The sequence below is a fragment of the Microtus ochrogaster genome, chromosome 2, assembly GCF_000317375.1.
Source record: "Microtus ochrogaster isolate Prairie Vole_2 chromosome 2, MicOch1.0, whole genome shotgun sequence".
Taxonomy (NCBI): domain Eukaryota; kingdom Metazoa; phylum Chordata; class Mammalia; order Rodentia; family Cricetidae; genus Microtus; species Microtus ochrogaster.
Window position 1 is genome coordinate 93,102,322 of NC_022010.1, and position 17,799 is coordinate 93,120,120.

A 17,799-nucleotide genomic window follows, 5' to 3' on the forward strand; every position below is an offset into this window, starting at 1 on the left:
AGAGAGAGAGAGGGAGAGGGAGAGAGACAGAGAGATGGTAGCCATGTGTGTGGTGTGTGCTTTGTAGCATGTACGGAGATCAAAGGACAACTCTAAGGAGTTAATTCTCTCTTTCCACCATGGGCTGTGGGGCTCAAACTCAGGCTACCAGCCACTGAGATATCTCACAGACACTATTTTCCTCTAGAGACAGGATCTTATTATGCTTCTCTGGCTAGCCTTGGCCTCATGGTCATTTTGCCTTGAACCCCTGAGTAACCAGGATCATAAGGGTATATTAAATGTTCCTATCTCTCGTGTCCACAGGGAATGTCTGTTTGTCTTGCTTTTATGACAACCATTTCCAGTTTTCTAAGATCTTCATCACACATAAATCTGAGAGCCAGTCTCCCAAACTCCATAAAAAGCAGCTCTGAGGATTTTGCCTGAAATGACGGGGAATTGACAGAGAGCCCTAGAAGAACCGGCCATGTTGAGTATTATTGACAATACTGAGTAATATTGACTACAATATTCTACCCACAGAGGAAGGCTGCCTCTCTTCCCCACTCACAAGGATGTGGTCTGAATAAGAAATGTCCTCATAGGCACATGTGTTAGAGCCTAGGTACCTAGTTGGTGGTGCTCTTTTGCCAAGTTCTGGGAATTTGAGGAGGGACCTAGCTGGAGGAAGGTGACCACTAGAAAGAGGTCCTTGAAGGTGTGTTATCCTTGACTTCCTCCTGTCTCCTCTGCTTCCTGCCAAGGAGCAGTGAAGAGCTCTTGCCACACACGTTCTCCTAATCCAGAGATTCTGTTCAAGTAGCGTAGCCGTGCAATCAGGTGTTTTGGCCACAGTGACACAAAAATAAATAATAATATTGATCTTTTATGTGTTTGTGTTGCTCAGGAAATGTCAAGCATATATGGAGTTGCTTACTATTTACTTTGAGTCTATTGTGTGTGTTGGGGGGGAGTGGTGTAGTAGGAATGATGGGATGGAAGGCAGGACATTCCACGTGCAAGGCAAGTACTCTGCTGCTGAGCTTTAACTCATCTCTCTTACAGTCCCGGGGCAGTCTGGGATATTTGTTTATATACACATTATGATTCCTAATATGTGTTCCTGGCGTTTAGCAGTCCACTGACTTCGGTGCACAGATTGTGAAATTTTCTTGTCAGTTTAGAAAGTCTTCATAGTGACAGTCACATCATTTAAAAATGGCGACAGTTTTTGTCTTTCTAATCATTTTATCTTTTTTATAGCATCTGTGGGTCATACAGATTAAGATTTCGGGTACAATGTCAAGTGGCCACAGTGACTGACAGGCTTGTCTACCATTGGCTTTAAAGGGAGGCATCAATTTCTTACCACTAAGTACGGGTATTATGGCAAAGTAATTTGACCTTATGAAGATAATCTATCAATCAAAATTTCCCTTCTGTCCTTAGTTTTATGTATATTTTAACAACGTGGAATATATTTTTATCGGTTTCTTTCACTTTTGATATTTCTTTACTTATGACAGAGTGTCCTGAAGGTAAGGTGGCTCTCAACTTCTCATAGCTGAAGGTGGCTTTGAACTCCTGACCACTCTGCCTCCACCTTCCAAAGCCTGGCCCTACAGGAATGTACCACCATACTTGGTTTGGGCAGGACTGGAAATCCAAGTGAGGCTCTTGTCCATGTTAGTCAAGCTCTCTAGTAGCTGGGCAACACTCCCAGCTCCTGAGGTTTATTTCACAATATCTCCTCTTCAAGAAGCCTTCAGGGCACCCTCAAGTCAAAGTGAAGCCTGCTTTTCTTTGGTTCTGCCATACCTTCATCCCAGAGCATGGTGCAGGTCACTGGTAGCTGGGAGTGCATTTGTAGAAATAATTTATTGGCACTGTGTCCTTGAAACCTCACTTATTTTTTCTTAAAGCAAATTATGTTTATGATAAGTAGATTTCATATACAAAGGCAACTTGAGTAGATAATAAATTTGACTGAAAAGCTTCATTTATTAACGCATTCACATTTCCTGTTAATAAAATAATCCCAAACATATGATCATGTTCTCTGGAAGACATCTACTTTCTTTTTTGATTTTGTTATATTTTCAATCAGGTTCATCTTATTTTAACATTATCTTTTGCTGCTGGTGTTCATCATGGTGTTATTATTAAAACAAAAATGAAGACTTTCACTGTCTTCATTTTTATATCAACTCAACAAAAAGTAGCGTCACCTAGACAAAGGAAGCTTTAACTGAAGAGTTGCCCCCAACAGAGTGATGACATAGGCATCACTGTAGGGCATTTTATAGATCAGTGCTTGATGTGGGTGATGTGGGAAGGTCAAGCCCACTGGGAATGGTGTCACTTCTGGACTGGTGTTGTGGGGTTGTATAAGAGGGCAAGCTGAACAAGCAACGGGCCACAAAGCTATTCCTTTACAGTCTCTGTTGCACTACCTGCCTCCAGATTCCTGTCTTCACTTCCCTCTATGACAGACTGTGTAAGCCAAATCAACCCTTTCCTCCGCAATTGTGCTTTGATTGTGGGGTTAATCACAGTAACAGAAAACAAACTAGAACTCTCAGAAACTTTGATTTGCTCAGTGCTTTTCAGAGTTATTTTTCTCATTTCTGAAACTAAGATCATTTTATTTCATTTTTTCATCTGTTCTTAACAGATGCACAAGTCTCCTGAGTTTAATTAACACCTTCAACTACTTAGTGATCACAGGACCACAAATGCCATTTGAAAATGTAAAACCTTTATCTGTTAACTTCCTCTTGCACTCATGCATAGCATGGCTCTAAAACCACAGTCGTGGCATTTATTGGCTGTCTTTGTAAAACTGTGGGTAATATATATTTCACATCTCATTGAGAATAAAAGAAACCGAATCCTACCAGGATCTCCATTATTAGTTCTTTCTGTGGGAAATTATTATTATTATTATTATTATTATTATTATTGCTAAAAGATGATGTGTTTGGGACTGGTCTTACAGTTGTAGACTGACAAAGCAAATTCCTATTTTTGAGTTAGAGATTTAGGTCCTACATCTGATGGTTGTCTCACACTGCCTCCCAACAGTCTGGCTCACATTTAAGATTGTACACATTTAAGATTGTACAATGATTTTCTGGCATGGCAGGGTGTCATTATTTTCAGTAACAAATTTTTAGTTTGCTACCGTGGATCACAGTAAATAGTGACTGAGTAACCCCCCTGTGTTCTCTTAGATTCTGCCACTCTACAAACCACAGCTTTGCCCTGGACTCACTTCTAGGGAATGCCAGCTGGGTTGGATCAGCAGCCTGAGTGCTCTCACCTCTTCACCTCTTTGCCTATCCATCAGGGTGTCTGCCCCGCCTTCTCTGTAGGAGAGTTGATGAATGATGTGTGCAAATAAATCTGACGGGAAACTCCTTATTTCTCAAATTAAACCAAATTTTCAGTATTTTTTAAAGCATAGAGAGCCTTTTAAACTTCAAGTGGTTGCTTATATTATCAGAAATCTCTTAAATATAGAAAAATTATCATGTAGTTTATCCAAAGTGTCCCACATACTGCCCAGCCTCAAAGCATACATTCTGATCTTTCATCAATGGAGTACTCTTATATTTATCTTCATTTAGGGATGATGGAGATTATCTTGCTCTTTGCGTTCTTAGTGCTATCTAAGACTCTGTCCACACTACATAAAGTCAGTTGTATACTTTTACTGTGGAATATGGAATTATTTCATCTTAATTTGAGGAGACATAGCCAATAGGAGTCTATTAATAAGAATTCATCTTTTATTGGACCCACATTTTTCTAGCTTTGAATCCAAGATAAACTCTCACCCACCCCCCAGCCCCTGCCCCAGCAACTTTGAACAAGAGATCATTTCCTTGCTTCTATCTTTGGCTGTATGTGAGGAGTCTCTGTGTCTGGAAGGTATTTCCCTTCCTTCACTGCCCATTGTGTAAACATGCTACCCTTCCTTCAAATCTCTTATCAACTGCTATTTGTGAAGCTTTCTCTAAACATCTCACTGCATACTCTCTCTCTCTCTGTCTCGTCCCCCCCCCCTTCTCTCTCTCACACACACAGCACAAGTTTTTAAAAAAGCAATGAGTCTCTCTCTCCTCACCTGTGATTGCTGCAGTGGCAGAGGGAGCCCCAGGAAGAAGGCCCCACAGACCTCCCTTAACCTGTTTATAGACATTACAGAATGCCCAAAGTTATCTTCGGAGTTCTCCCTCGTTGCTTTTAAAGTTCATTTAAAACTAAGCCAACATCTTTATTTTGAAAATAAACCATGAGGCAGAATCAATTTATAAACGTATTCAAGATATATTCTATTATCTCAATTGCTCTCTTCTTTCCTACTTTTCTGCTAACATAAAAGTTTATCTTTCTGTTAAGACGGTCCAAATTATTTAACCAAATGCGCCCACATGCTTAAAAGAGAGCAAGTGTAGTTTTTGAATTCCAAACCAGAAATATTGGGAAATCTGTGCATGAAAGAACTCTTGTGAGCATTCTTAGAATTGACTCCCCCCTCCCATTCCTCCACTACAAAATAACAGAAGAAAGCTTGGGTGGAGTTGAGAACTCTTTTCAAATGTGAAACAATGACTGGAAATCCTGAAAATGTATCCTCCTTCTTCCACTGGGAAAAACACTTTAAAGGGTTTTTTTCCCCCAAAGTATTGTTTAGCAAGAGATTTACTAAGAAGTTTCTATTTTTGACAGAAAGTTCAGTTTTAACTGCCTGAAATATAATGCATCTGTGTTTACTTTTCCCTTCTAAAACACAATTCTTTGTCCTCTCTGTGTGCAACAAGCACATGCTTCTAATAACCCAGATAAATGTGTTGATCAGAAAGGGGTGTAAATTGGATCTTTTGGAATCTAAGCCACAGAAAGCATATCTTCAAATTAAAAAAATGTTAAGCTATTTTGGCTAATAGTTGAGTCCACGGTATTTATTACTGTCTAAGAGGGAGAGGGGAGTTAGGACACTGGGTACAATGTGTATCAGAAAGTAGTGAGTGCACAGATAAAGGCCTCGGGCCACTGGACAGAAGAATCCCAGACTTTGCTCACTCCTGACATCTCTGTTTCCACTCACATATCTACATGGCATTCAGAAATCATTCATTATAATATACATAATTTATTAATCAGAAGCTTTACATTATCTTATGTTCTGTGATATGTGACGAGATCTATAATCATAAAAATTGTTACCAACTTACGTTTGAGTTACCCCATTTCTGAAAAAAAAATTATTGATTGACAGTTAATTGCTTTCCCAATGAATCTTCCATAAGGAAAAATTCAGAAATTTGACTTAGTTTATATTTTATTGAATATTTGATTTGTACTGAAAATTAATAAATCTTTCATTTTTAAAATTTCATCCTAGAATTTCTTCCATAGCTAACAGTCTTCAATAATACCCCAAACCAGATTTTTGGGGAGTGAGGTCTATAGTCAACCAGATCTCTAATATCAGGTCTAGCATGAATTCTAGAGAGTGTCTGTGTCAGGTTTCATTTTTGAGAAACAGAGGATTTTGTTGCCATCATCTCAGTGGGCATGTTCCCCAAGAAGCTGGACCTGCTGAACCTAGCCTACTGCTTCCTGCTTCCTCTTGAGCCTTCGGAAGACAGAAGCTAAGCTGAACTACTTGGGAATGGAAGAGTTCCTCCCAATCCTTCCATGTGCACGTGGAAAAGAAGAGCAGCAGAGGAGAGAACCTGGACCTGCTCATAGCTGAGAGCGAACCAGAGGAGAGTCTCACTGCACGCAGGGCTCTGTTGCCAACTCTTTATTTTTCACAGCCAACTTTACGGGCAGCGGAATGGCAAGCCCACACTCATGAAATAATTTCCTAGCCTTTCAATCCAAAGGCAGGCTTTGCCTTCATTGTCCTCTGCTCAGTAGCGGTAGTAAAATATATTTTGAATCCAATACAGGGAGCTACTTACCATCTGTATTTTTCATGTGTGTGAGGTATGATTACATATTACTCACGCCTGCCTTCATTTAGGTTCTAAATTTGTTCCTCTGAGTTGTCTTATATACATTATGGAAATAACTAAGTTTTCCTTTTACAATTGTTTCATTTATTCACAACCTCTCCTTTTCCTTAACTTGTGGATGTGTTAGACAATTAGGGCATGGTTGGTAAAAGAAGTTGACCATCATTAAACAACAAATGTTAGTTTATACATCCTTCAACACAGAAGACAAAACCATATCACGAAAGCATTATCAATACTAAGACTACTTAGCTCATTACAATAATACGCACGAGAAACAGTGAAAGGATCCTTTTAAAACTCCCTACTAATAGAGGCATTTTTTTATTAATTTATACATCTATCACCTAAGAGGATACACAAGTTATTAACACATGTTTCAACTTCTAGTAAAGACTTTAAATCAATAACAAATGTGTGTGTGTGTGTGTGTGTGTGTGTGTGTGTGTGTGTGTGATGAAATCACACACAGAAACTGAGACTGGACCGGAACTAGCTATGTTATACAGGCTGGCTTCAAACCCATGGCAATTCTTCTGGGTTAGCCTCCCCAGTGCTAGAATTACAGGCGTGAGACACCATCTTCTGCACCAACCTTCATTCTCCTGTCTGCACCTGTCACTTAGTGTTACTTGAAAGAGTAACTTGACCAAAGGAAGAAAAACACTGTCCAGTTGGAGCGCTACTCACGAGAGAATGTTCCCAATGTAGGCATAGTAGGAGCAACAGTAGGGGGTACTTCCATCGCAGCAGTACGACCTGCAGTCTTTGCCACACTGAGCAAGGCAGTCCTCTACAAAGGAAAATGGAGAGCAGTTGAGTTGTGAAGTCACAGCCTAAAGAAAAATGATTCTGTTCATGTCTGAGTCAGTCAACCAGTTTTTAGCACATCGATGTTCATTTTCACACTCGAAATTCCAAAACGTTTCCGAAGGTCTCAGTTGGCTTTTCTCCCCAGTAGACTTAGCTTGTAGAAATAAGCCTTCCTCCCAAGTCCTTGCCCTGATCTCTGTAACTGTAGCTGACTTTGGGTGAACAAGATTAAGATGAAAGGAATTTATCAACCCACCAGTCAATAAAGTTACTAATAGAGTTCTTATCATAGTTTCTAAAGAACACAGTTTCATGACATTAGAGTGCTGATTTTCTATTAACTTCAATTAATAGAAATTATTATTGGCATAAGTAATACCAATAGTAACCATTGAAAACTAATGTGTACATTTGCCATAGTAATTTATTATGTGCTTCCTTTTATGTTGTTATTTTTCACCTCCACAATTAAAGTTCCTATACATACAATTACATAGTTTAGTATGCATGCTGTTGGTCCATTAGACTTGGAAGATAATGAGTTGAGGTACCGAAGATATTCATATAAATAACTTGTAAATTGACAGTTCACTTAATGCCATATTGAAGAATCAATAAGCTATAAAACAGTATAACGTTAAGCAGGAAATTTCTGATTAAAACATTGCTTTTTTCCTTAAGTTCTTTTCAACAAGAAAATTTATACGAAAATATTTAACTTATTGTCAGCAGGTTTCTGTTCCACCTAAATGATTTACTTTTCAGTATAGAGCTACCATTTAGCCTTAACAAACAGGATAAATTATGGTAACTGGGTTTCAGGTACACATTTAAAAAACACTGTAGTTCCACAGTTTACAGTCTATGCTCAAGAATTTCAAAATAAGCCATTTTCAACAGAGCTACTGAAGGCAATGTCAATTGTACAGAATAAATTAAATGGAGTTTTTGGTTTCCTGTCAAGGTTAAAATAGTGAAAATACAAGGTATTATATTTACGGTCACATGTTCTTTTATTGCTGTCTCTTACAAAGGAAACTTTAGTAAGTTTTTATGTTAGGTTTTCCTAAGATGTGATCCAAATGGAGTACATCCTGTCTGACTTTTGTTAATTAATGTGGGTTTTGTGGAGCAAGTGAGAAAGGCCATATTTTCTTCTTTTTCATTTTATTTCTATATCACCGATCAACACAATGAACTTTAAAGGATTCCACTTGACTGGAGAGGGAAATTATTTTTGCTATTCTACTTAAATCCACACAAGAAACATAATAAATCATATAGCTCCGAGAGAGGAGCTTCTGCATTAACAATAGCGTTTTCAAAAAAAATTCACGAGTTTTTAAAATTTCTTTGGTTTGTTTTTAGATATATCTTGGTAATGTAGTCCAGGCTTGACCGGCTACACGAATGCTGAAGATGACATTTACCTCCAGATGTCTTGGCTTTCCCTTCTGAACACTGAGATTAGATTCGAAGTCTATGCCGCCTCTCCCATCTAGGACATTATAATTTTTTTAGCCTTCCTATTCTACAGTGTTGTTACTGAATTTCTCTGCTCAATTTTTTTGTTGTTGTTGAATTGATTCAAGTATTTAGCCAAGCCAGCTACCTTCAGAGTTTAGAGGAGATGTGCCACTGTTTTTGTTTTTGAAAACTACTCAAATCATGAATTCATGGTTTTGGGGGCAGTGATTTACAATTAAGCTGCCCGGGAATTAAACGATTCAACTGCCCCCCTCCCCCGTTGCACTAGGTACTGCTGCTATAAGGACACAGTGTTATCAAAATACAGTGAGCCAATTTTACAGGAAGCCAAGCCCCAGATTTTCTGGCCAAGAAACTGGATAATTCCTGCAGCAAACATCCATGTCATGTCACACACTGTTCAGTATTTTTATGGAATTTTCTAGTACCCTTGTCTACTTCCCAGAATTAAACTATGGAAAAAGGGTAAATTTAGTAGCTTGATGAATGGACTAACAATCATAGCCCTTCCTAACGGAGACTTCAATCAGACTTCAAAGCTTATTGTATTTATCATAGTTACTTTTTCTTATATTCTGAGAATAATATGATGAAGATTATAGTTTGGACTACACAGGGCTGTCTCTCTCTCCTTTGTGAAATAAGGGAGCAGTCCCGTTGCCCTCTGAAGACAAAACAAGATCATTCCTAATATCCAAATATCCCTGAAATTCAGTTCAAACTGTCTTCAAGCATTTTTTAATTCAAGGTGAGATCTGGAAAGCTCCCCCAGAACAACTGCCTACCCCACCTTCAGGAATAGGTAGTACAGGATAGCGCTATCTGGCTAGAAGTCTTTGCTTAGAAATGGCTTCTGCTGAGACTAAAGACAGGAAGGAAAAGGAGGGGCAGAAAGCACAGGCTGAGGCCAGGAAGGTAAAACCTTGATAGAATCCTGTCTTTGTAACCTGCAGTGGGGGTTGGACAATAACATAAACACTTCATCAGGATCTCTTTCCAAAAGTTCCTCCACAAAAAAGCACAATGTGTTAAACGTAGAAGAATTACTCTCATTTGCTTAACCAATAGACCATTAATGTATTATGCTTGCTTTGTGCAATGTAACTAGGCCAGAGTCACAGTATCCACTTAGGTTTTGTGTGTGCATGTGTGTATGTGTGTGTGTTGTGAAACTAGCAAATCACTTATTGAATATTCAGGCATCTAACCACATGTGTCCAGTTACATCTCTTAATTCCAACCTAACTGAGCTATCCATTGTTCGGATTTCACATTTTGTTATGTAGCCTTTCCTAAGGCACATTGACTGAGCCCTTAGCCTTGCCTGTGAGTGAGACTATTTTGCTGAATAAAATAAGCATTAGCAGAAGGGGCTTATTCCTTTGAAATAGCAATATGGCCGCCTTCTTTGATAGTGCTAGTACAACACTGTACCTGTTCTGTGATGCATGCTTTCCCATGTTAAACTGACCTAGGAGCTCACCTTACCCCCTCCGAAAACTCAGAGCATGGCCTTTGCGCTAGTATCAAATGAATATGGCTTTAAGACAGCCTCTGGCTTCTGAGGTTCAGGTTCCACCAAAGAACTCATCAATTCAGCATTCCTTACACGAGATAACAGGATAGGTTAGTGTTGGCTTGCAACTACTCTGTAGCTTATTAGGTAGGAACTTAGGAGAGAGCATTTTAACGTGGAAACTCCCGACAGAAACCACCCAGCTAACTGCTGTCCAGTGACATTGGTTCCCCAAACCCTGGAGGAGCTGTGGGTAGTCCCAAGAACTGAAGAAGGGCTAGAGCAGGTGTGGAAAGAAGAAGCCAACTTTCCAGCCTGCCACAGGGGAGCAACTCAGAACACAGAAGCTGTGGCTCCATGAAGTGACTGAGTCAAGGCAACAAGGTCATTAAAGCTCCATTTGTTTCTTGTTATTTTCTTGTGTTTGTGTTACTTGGATAAGCTGAAGAGGTGGGAAGAATCGAATTGTTGCTTTCAACAAGCTAGGGGAGAGATGCTGATGTAAAATTCAGGAATGCAGTTGATTCTTAGTGCCTCCCAATGGGGAAGCTATATACAATCTAAACAACAGAAACACTGCCATCACTAGAACTGGAACTATATTCATCAAGAGGCACTCTTCCTACTTGTAGTAATTCCTTATATTAGAAGGTCAGCATTTCCCCTATAGAATCTTTAATATAATAACTTTTAGACAGTAATTTGCTGTTCAAAATCTGCTTATTTTTGAAATAGAGTCTCATATATCCCCGGGGTGTGGGAGAGAGGTCTCAAACCAATCATGTAGCTGATAAGGACCTGGAACTTCTGATTCTCTTGCCTCCACCTCCCTAGAGCTGGGATATCTGACAGGGGCCACCACAATTGGTTAATGCCCTGCAAAGGCCTATACTCAACCCCAGGCCCTTGTTTGCATCTTAATAGATTAAATTTTTCTACAAGTAAGGACTGCTTTCTGGCAGAACTGGGGTGAGTGTGGGGTGGGGTAGGGGTGAAGAATTCAGTTATTTTGCTGCAATGCTGCAATTCAATTCTTTGGCTGCAACTCACAAGGTTGAAGAACATTGTTCTAGTTGCAATGTCTTGGTAGGTATGGAGACGTGAACAGCTCTGCGGATTCATCATCAGCCTGTGATTCATTGCCATAGAAAGTTAGAAACACAAGATGTTTAAGCTTATACTCTGAATAGGTGGTTGCAAGGAGTGTACTTGTAATTAGCTTTATACTTGAGTAAGCAGCGAAAAGCCACATAAGGCTCCCCATCAATCAGAACAAGAATACCACTCTGCTTCATTAATTATTAGCAACTGCCACTAAGAATAATTATAAGGAGGGAGATGAGGGGCTTTTCACAAACAGGTGCCTAATCACACCAAACACCAAAGAAACTCTGGCAAAATAGCTCAGAGCATCTGATTGCTCAGACACAAATCTAGACTCAAGTCCTTGTGGATCTTCTAAAGAATACCGGGAAGTGTCTAAAGTATCTGAGAGGAAAAACTGGATTATTCAGAACAGGAGCAGCCTGACATGAAATGCAAAAGTCATTAATGCGTTTGTTTTTAATAACTTTGCCTTTGAATTTCAAGTATTTTAAAAAGTCTCTGCAGGCCCTCTACCAGGGTTCACTTAAGATGTGTTTTTATACTAGTCAGATTAAATCCCCTTAAAAGAGAGTTTCTTAGTTGTTTAGCAAACAGAAAAGCAAGCAAAACAGTAATGTTAAAGGGGAGAAGGGGGTTCCAGCATGAGGGCGGCTGGAGTTGCCTCCTAGGGGTCTCACTCTTACTTTACTGCTATGGCCCTAAGCCCCAGCACCCTCTCTCCCTGTTCCCGCTACACTGACCTGCGTAGATAAAGAGCAGAACCAACTTCGGAAGCAAGACCCCAGAACGCCGGGGCAGCCTCAGCACATCCATCCAAGCCGGTGGCACCAAGCTGCTCTGTAGGACAGACGGGTAGACCTGGCAGAAGGTGGAGTAAAGGGAGGGCCAGGAAACCCTGCAGCAATGAGGAGGATTCAGGGTGGTTAGGTGGACAGGGCTGTGCTGCCGAGAGCAGGGTCCAGAGCAGGCCTGGCCATGACCCCAACCAGAGCCCTGAAGAAGCCGGCTGGCTGCGGGGAGCTGGGCGCTAGTGGTCCTTGCCTGGCAGAGCTGCAGCAGGGGCTTTGTCCCGCCCAAAGGTGCTGGCTCTGGCAAGCAAAAGGCAGTTTCTCTGGCGTCCTTGACCACCCAGGCTCACATTTCATCTGTGAGGGTGGCACCTAAGTGGGATGGGGGTGGGGAGGTGACAGACTCCTCCCCATTTCGCCGAGTTTTCCTTTGTTGAATGACAGGGTACTTGGCTCAGGAAGGAACTTCTGAGTTGTTTGGCTTTTGTTACCCCTGGGAACTACTGTCTCCTTTGGATTAAAACACTTCCCATCTGCCTTGAAGCAATGGATGGAGACTTTAGCTTCCTGCCTAAACAAATGAAGATGGGAATTTTTGGATTTAGAAGGAGATTGCACAAAGAGCGACAGGGATGGCTTCCCAGAATGGGAAACTAGAAGAACTGGGCCCAATCTCCAGTGAAAGCTGGCACAGCGTATATTAATCAAATCCTTGAAGTTTGTCAACCAATTCCGGGAAAAGAAATGAAACAAACAAGAGGTGTCTGATCACCAGCATTGCTCTGTAGTTACTGCCCGGTGCAATTAGATAGGAGAAACAGAAAAATTTTATTTAAACTTGGAAACAAAATTATTAGCATATCAGGTGTTCATATGGGGGGAAACTCAATCAGTGCTGAAGCTCTTTCCTAAAAATTACCGAAAATGTCGGTAGTGTTTAACACTATGCAGAAAGGGAATCAGAAGAAAATCAAAGGAAATACTTTTCTTCATCAAGAAAAGCAGCAAAATAAAATGTTTGCCTCAAGTATTATTCAAGTTGAGGATGAAACAGATCTTAATCTAATTGTCGACATGAAGTTTTTCAGGTAAATTGGATTTCACAGTTTGTACAGAAAGTGACTGTGTAAGGGAAACCAAACAGCTAACAGAAAACCGAAGACACTTGCAGACAACTCGCTACATATGTCAATGCCATTTTTCTTCTCCTTTAAACGCTGAATTTATTGGAAGGCATTACTTGTTAAGTGTGAAACCAAGTAACTAAAATACTATTTTTAAGAAGCAACAGAAACATATCTGAGCCTTAATTCAGTCAATCTTCCTTGAAGAACTTTTACCTATGGACAAGAGTTGAAGACCGCAGTCTGAGACTACAGCATCTCTGACTACGTCTGAAGTCTGAGGAAGACCCAGCATCTTCTCCTCCCGAAGAACGCTCCTCAGTTCCACCCTCACCTCCAGCCAAGCACGCTGACATTTTAATAGAACAATCTATTCGTTGCAATCTAGAAAAATATTTTTAATACATTTATTTTGTTTAAGGGATGTGCGTATGTGCACAGGTGGAGGCCCAAGGACAACTTTCTCTTTTCCCACCATGTGCGTCTCAGAGAACAAACTCAGTTTGTCTGGCCACTCAGCAGGCACTTACTTGTCTGCTGCGCTATCTATTCTGATTTTAACGTATTTTTCTCTGACACTAGTCCCTTGCAGTCTTCACTAGAAGTAGGTCTCCTGCCCCAGAAATACTTGCCCCTACAGTTTCGTTTTTGTTTCTCTTAAGCTACAGAATAAATCACATCCACATACTGGAATCCAAGTGAACAGTTTTACTCTTATGATTGGAACCTGGAGAAGACCTCATACATAAAGAATTCAGTCTTTAAAGAAGAACGCACAGATGTGTAGCAGCAGAGCTGGGATGTAGCATTATAGCCTTGGGGTGGGAAGATGATTGCTCTGCAGACAAGGTCTGCAGGGTGAGGGCAGATACATCGGCATGGAAGATGCGATCTCTCCTACCTCTGCGTGTACACAGCTCTGGAAGAGTTTTAGATTAAAGATCAGTGGACCTCAGCCCGATTTCAGGGGGTAAGAGGTAGACCTGAGAACCTGCATCTTTAATATTCTCCCTATTGAAGGAAATGTGTCAGCACAGTAGTGAGAGCCACCGGCTTATAATACTTTGACACACCACCACTGATGTCAGTAAGAAGGTGCAATGTTGGTTAGTTAGAGAAGTTTCTCCCAGATCCTGAGAACTGAAAGCCTTATATGGTTCAGAAGATTGATCAAGTCACCTTGCTTGCTAGTTCACCACAGTCCAAGAACTTCTGTCTTGCAGTATTCAAGGTATCATTACCCTGTAGTATCCAAGTCTGTTTATGTGTGAGGATAAGAAAATTTATAGGCAGAAATGTTTCTGGAAAGTGAAAAAAAAAAGTAGCTTAAGATTCAAAAGTAAAAATCCAAGGACACTTAACTATTATAAAACAGTCACAGATGAAAAGTAATTTTCATTACTTGATCAAATGGATCAGATTTAATAAAATGGAAATACTAAAACTCCAAAGACACACGCCCCACTTCTGAGAGCTGTATGCAAGCTAGAAGCAGTTTCAAAAGTGAAGAAGCCAACATCAAAGAAAGCTCTTTCTAATTCTAAGCTATAAAAACACTTTGACTTTTAGATTTTAAATGGAGAGTTCCAGCAGAGACCTATTTGAACAAATAGAATTTAACTGCATTTTTAAAAGTTTTCTTAAAATAAGAAAAATATCAGTCAGGCAGCAGTTTTATTTGCAATTTTGAGATGAGAGAGAGCCCCCTAAGCTTTGTTCAAGGAACTAGGGGTAAGAATTTGTGTTCAAACAGTGTATTTTGAAATAGTAATTTAGTTTTAAATTTTCATTTTAATCTTTATCAAAAATAAATTTAAAATTTACTTTTAAAGGTATGTGGGATAAACTTTCTGCAACTCATTTTGTGAAGAGGTGACCTATTGACGAATGGACGCTTAAAAGAAATCCCACACTAGCTTAAAATTGAGAAATGGATAGTTATTTATTTGGGGGTAAACTCACAAATCAGAATTCTCTGCTTGAATGGTGGACAGAAGTTGAATGCAACAATCCGAAAGAGCAGCTAGCAAAAAGGAGGAAAAAAGCTATAAGAGGCCACGTCCCAGTAGGCAGGTAACCACAAGCTGCAAGTCTTCCTACAGCAATTTTGTGTGATACTATGTGTCTTAAACTATCATTTAAAAAATGTCACATTATGCTAGTATTTCCTCTAGGTATGGGATGCAAGCAATTTTATATAGTTATTTCAGACATATAACCCAAAATTTCTTTACATTTATGGAAGGCATCCCCAGATTTTTACCTCATAAAAGACAGGTGGAAGACAATACAATAGCTTTATATAAAGAGTTTCTTTTATGCTACTCTGTTTTGAATGTTTTTTTCTAGCAGCCTAGACACTTGTACACACTCAGGATAACTTTGAAAATTGCTTTTTGTAGGCTTATTTTTATACCTTTAAAAGCATTGTATCAGTCAGAAAAAGTTTAAGAGTCATACTTAGATACAGTCTCTTTTACCTAGATTTCCTGTTTTTAACATTTTGTCCCATTTATTCATTTATGTCTTATTTTGCTTTCTCTATACTTGTACACATACAGTATTTCTGAACTATTCAAAGAGAAGTCTGGTTATTGAGTTGAAAGGTAAATGCATCCATAGTTTGGTAAGCCTTGTCATGTTCCTCTTTGGGAAGGGATGTTATATTTTGTTGCTACAATGAAAAGATTTCTTTTAAAAGAGTGAATAGTATCCTGCTGTGTAAAGCTTTTGGTTTTGGTTTTCCAGGTTTGCCAATTTAATGAGAGAGAATGTATTTCTTACATTTCTCTAATTATGGGTGAAACTGAACATTTTCACAGGCCTGTTATTTCTGATATTTTGTGAGTTTTTATTCTTATCATTCATTGCCTATTTTCTGTAAGATTTTGGATTCTGCTATATTAAAAAGCTCTTTGTATGCCATAGAGAATAAATCTCTTTTAATATGCTTTAAAATACTTTATACCATTTTTTGCTTGCTTTTGCCAATAGTGTATATGTCAAACAACTAATTTTAAATTTTTTGTTGTACTAAGGATTGAAATCAAGGCCTTGCTCATTGTTGGACAAGTGCTCTAACACACATCTATATGTGAGCTTGTCATTTTAACTTTAACACTTTTAATTACATTTTATTCTATTTATTTAGAGTTTGTGTATATGCATGTGTGTGTACTTGTGTGCGCATGTAAACATGCATGTCACAGCAAATGTAGAAGTCAGAGGACAACATTCAAGATAACAGTGTCTTCTTCCACTGTGTAGGTTCTGGGGATCCAACTCACATTTTTAGACTTGGTAGCAAGTCCCTTTACCCACTAAACCATAATTTTAGTTTTTAAGAGGTAAAATTGATTTTTATGTAGGATACTTGGGTTTTGGTCTTTAGTAGAGTTAAAAAATATTAATCTTTTGATCTTTTTTATATCTGAATTTCAAAATTATCATTAACATTTTTTTCTAAACCACAGATTATAGAAGAATTTATTCTCAATAGTAATACTTTTAAAGTTTCATTTGATTCATTATTTGGTAAGGCAACAGGAAATAAAATTAGCATGCAGCAAGCTATGAATCTGCATCTGATGTGGGAGTGTCATATATCCATTGCTTTCATTGGTTAATTAATAAAGAAACTGCTTGGCCTGATAGGTTAGAACATAGGTGGGTGGAGTAAACAGAACAGAATGCTGGGAGGAAGAGGAAGCGAGGCAGACGGCATGCCTCTCCTCTCCAGATGCGATGAAGCTCTGACCCAAGATGGACGTAGGCTAGAATCTCCCTGGTAAGTCATCATCTCGTGGTGCTCCACACATTAATAGAAATGGGCCAAGCAGTGTTTATATGAATACAGTTTGTGTGTTGTTATTTCGGGTATAAAGCTAGCTGGTGGCTGGGAGCTGGGAGGCTGGGAGGTGGGAAGCCGCCCGCAGCCCCTTCTACATGCAGCCTAGAAATCCAAAGTACTTAGAAGCTGTTTTAGGTCCTTTCCAATAGCAAACAGTTTCATAAGGAGACATGAAATTGAAAGGCCAACATTATTGTCCATTTGGTGCTTGGATGCATCAGATTTTAGTATAACTGGAATATCCATGTCTTGGGGTTTCTATCGCTGATATAAAACCTCATGACCAAAAGCGGCTTAGGGAACAATGAGTTTATTTCAGCTGACGAGTCCATGTTGTAGCCTGTCACAAAAGGACTCCAGGACAGGAACTCAAGCAGGCAGGAACTGAAGCAGAGACCATGGCAGGGGGAGGTGGGTACTGGCTTTCTTTTCATGGCTCGCTCAGTTGGCTTTCCTGTAGAACCCAGGCTCACCAGTGCAGGGGTGACACTACCCAGAGTAATCTGGCTTCTCCCACAACAGTCATCAAGAAAGTTCACCATAGACCAATTGCACAGAGACCAATCAAGAGGAGGCATTTTTTTTTCAATTGAGATTCCCTCTTCCAAAAAGGTCCTAACTTGTGTCAAGTTCACACAAATCTAGCCAGCACAGTCTATGACTGGATGATATCTTATTTGTGCTGGAAGAACAAAGATGGGATGCCTTTTTGTATTAAAACAAAACAAAGTAAATTTTAGTCTGCAGTGAAAATCACAAATAAAAAAATTTATAGGAGTGGGAAAGAACTCTTTCATTTAATTAGAAAAAATTTTTCAGTCTGTATTGTAAAATGCTACATTAATTTAAAAATGGAAAGAGAAGAATACTTCGTCTTTATTCTCGCTTTTGTCAGGTAATGTGGTCATAGCAACCAGAAAAGCAGATAATACAGCTTCACAACATGATGATGTTACTTGTGCTTCTTGAATGCCATCCTCCCTTCCCTCTTAGAAATAATGTGATTTTATTCAGTTCCTTTGTGTGTATAAGTTTTCTGCATGAATATAGGTATATAAATATCCCTTTGATAAAAATCACGACCTCATCTTCCTTTACAGTT

The 17,799-nt window shown here is 39.3% G+C and overlaps 1 protein-coding gene across 1 annotated transcript in view; it reads right to left on the reverse strand.

The window, feature by feature from the left end:
• The window catches only part of Cyyr1 (cysteine and tyrosine rich 1), a 100,883-nt gene extending 88,837 nt beyond the window's left edge, over nucleotides 1-12,046 (reverse strand). Inside the window, exons 1-2 of the mRNA XM_005345297.3 lie at nucleotides 11,676-12,046; nucleotides 6,702-6,804 (exon numbers count right to left, since the gene is read on the reverse strand). Of these exons, the coding sequence (XP_005345354.1) occupies nucleotides 6,702-6,804; nucleotides 11,676-11,748 (176 nt within the window). The 5' untranslated portion in view covers nucleotides 11,749-12,046. The remainder of the gene's footprint in view (nucleotides 1-6,701; nucleotides 6,805-11,675) is intronic.
• Between the last annotated feature and the right edge of the window lie 5,753 nt (nucleotides 12,047-17,799).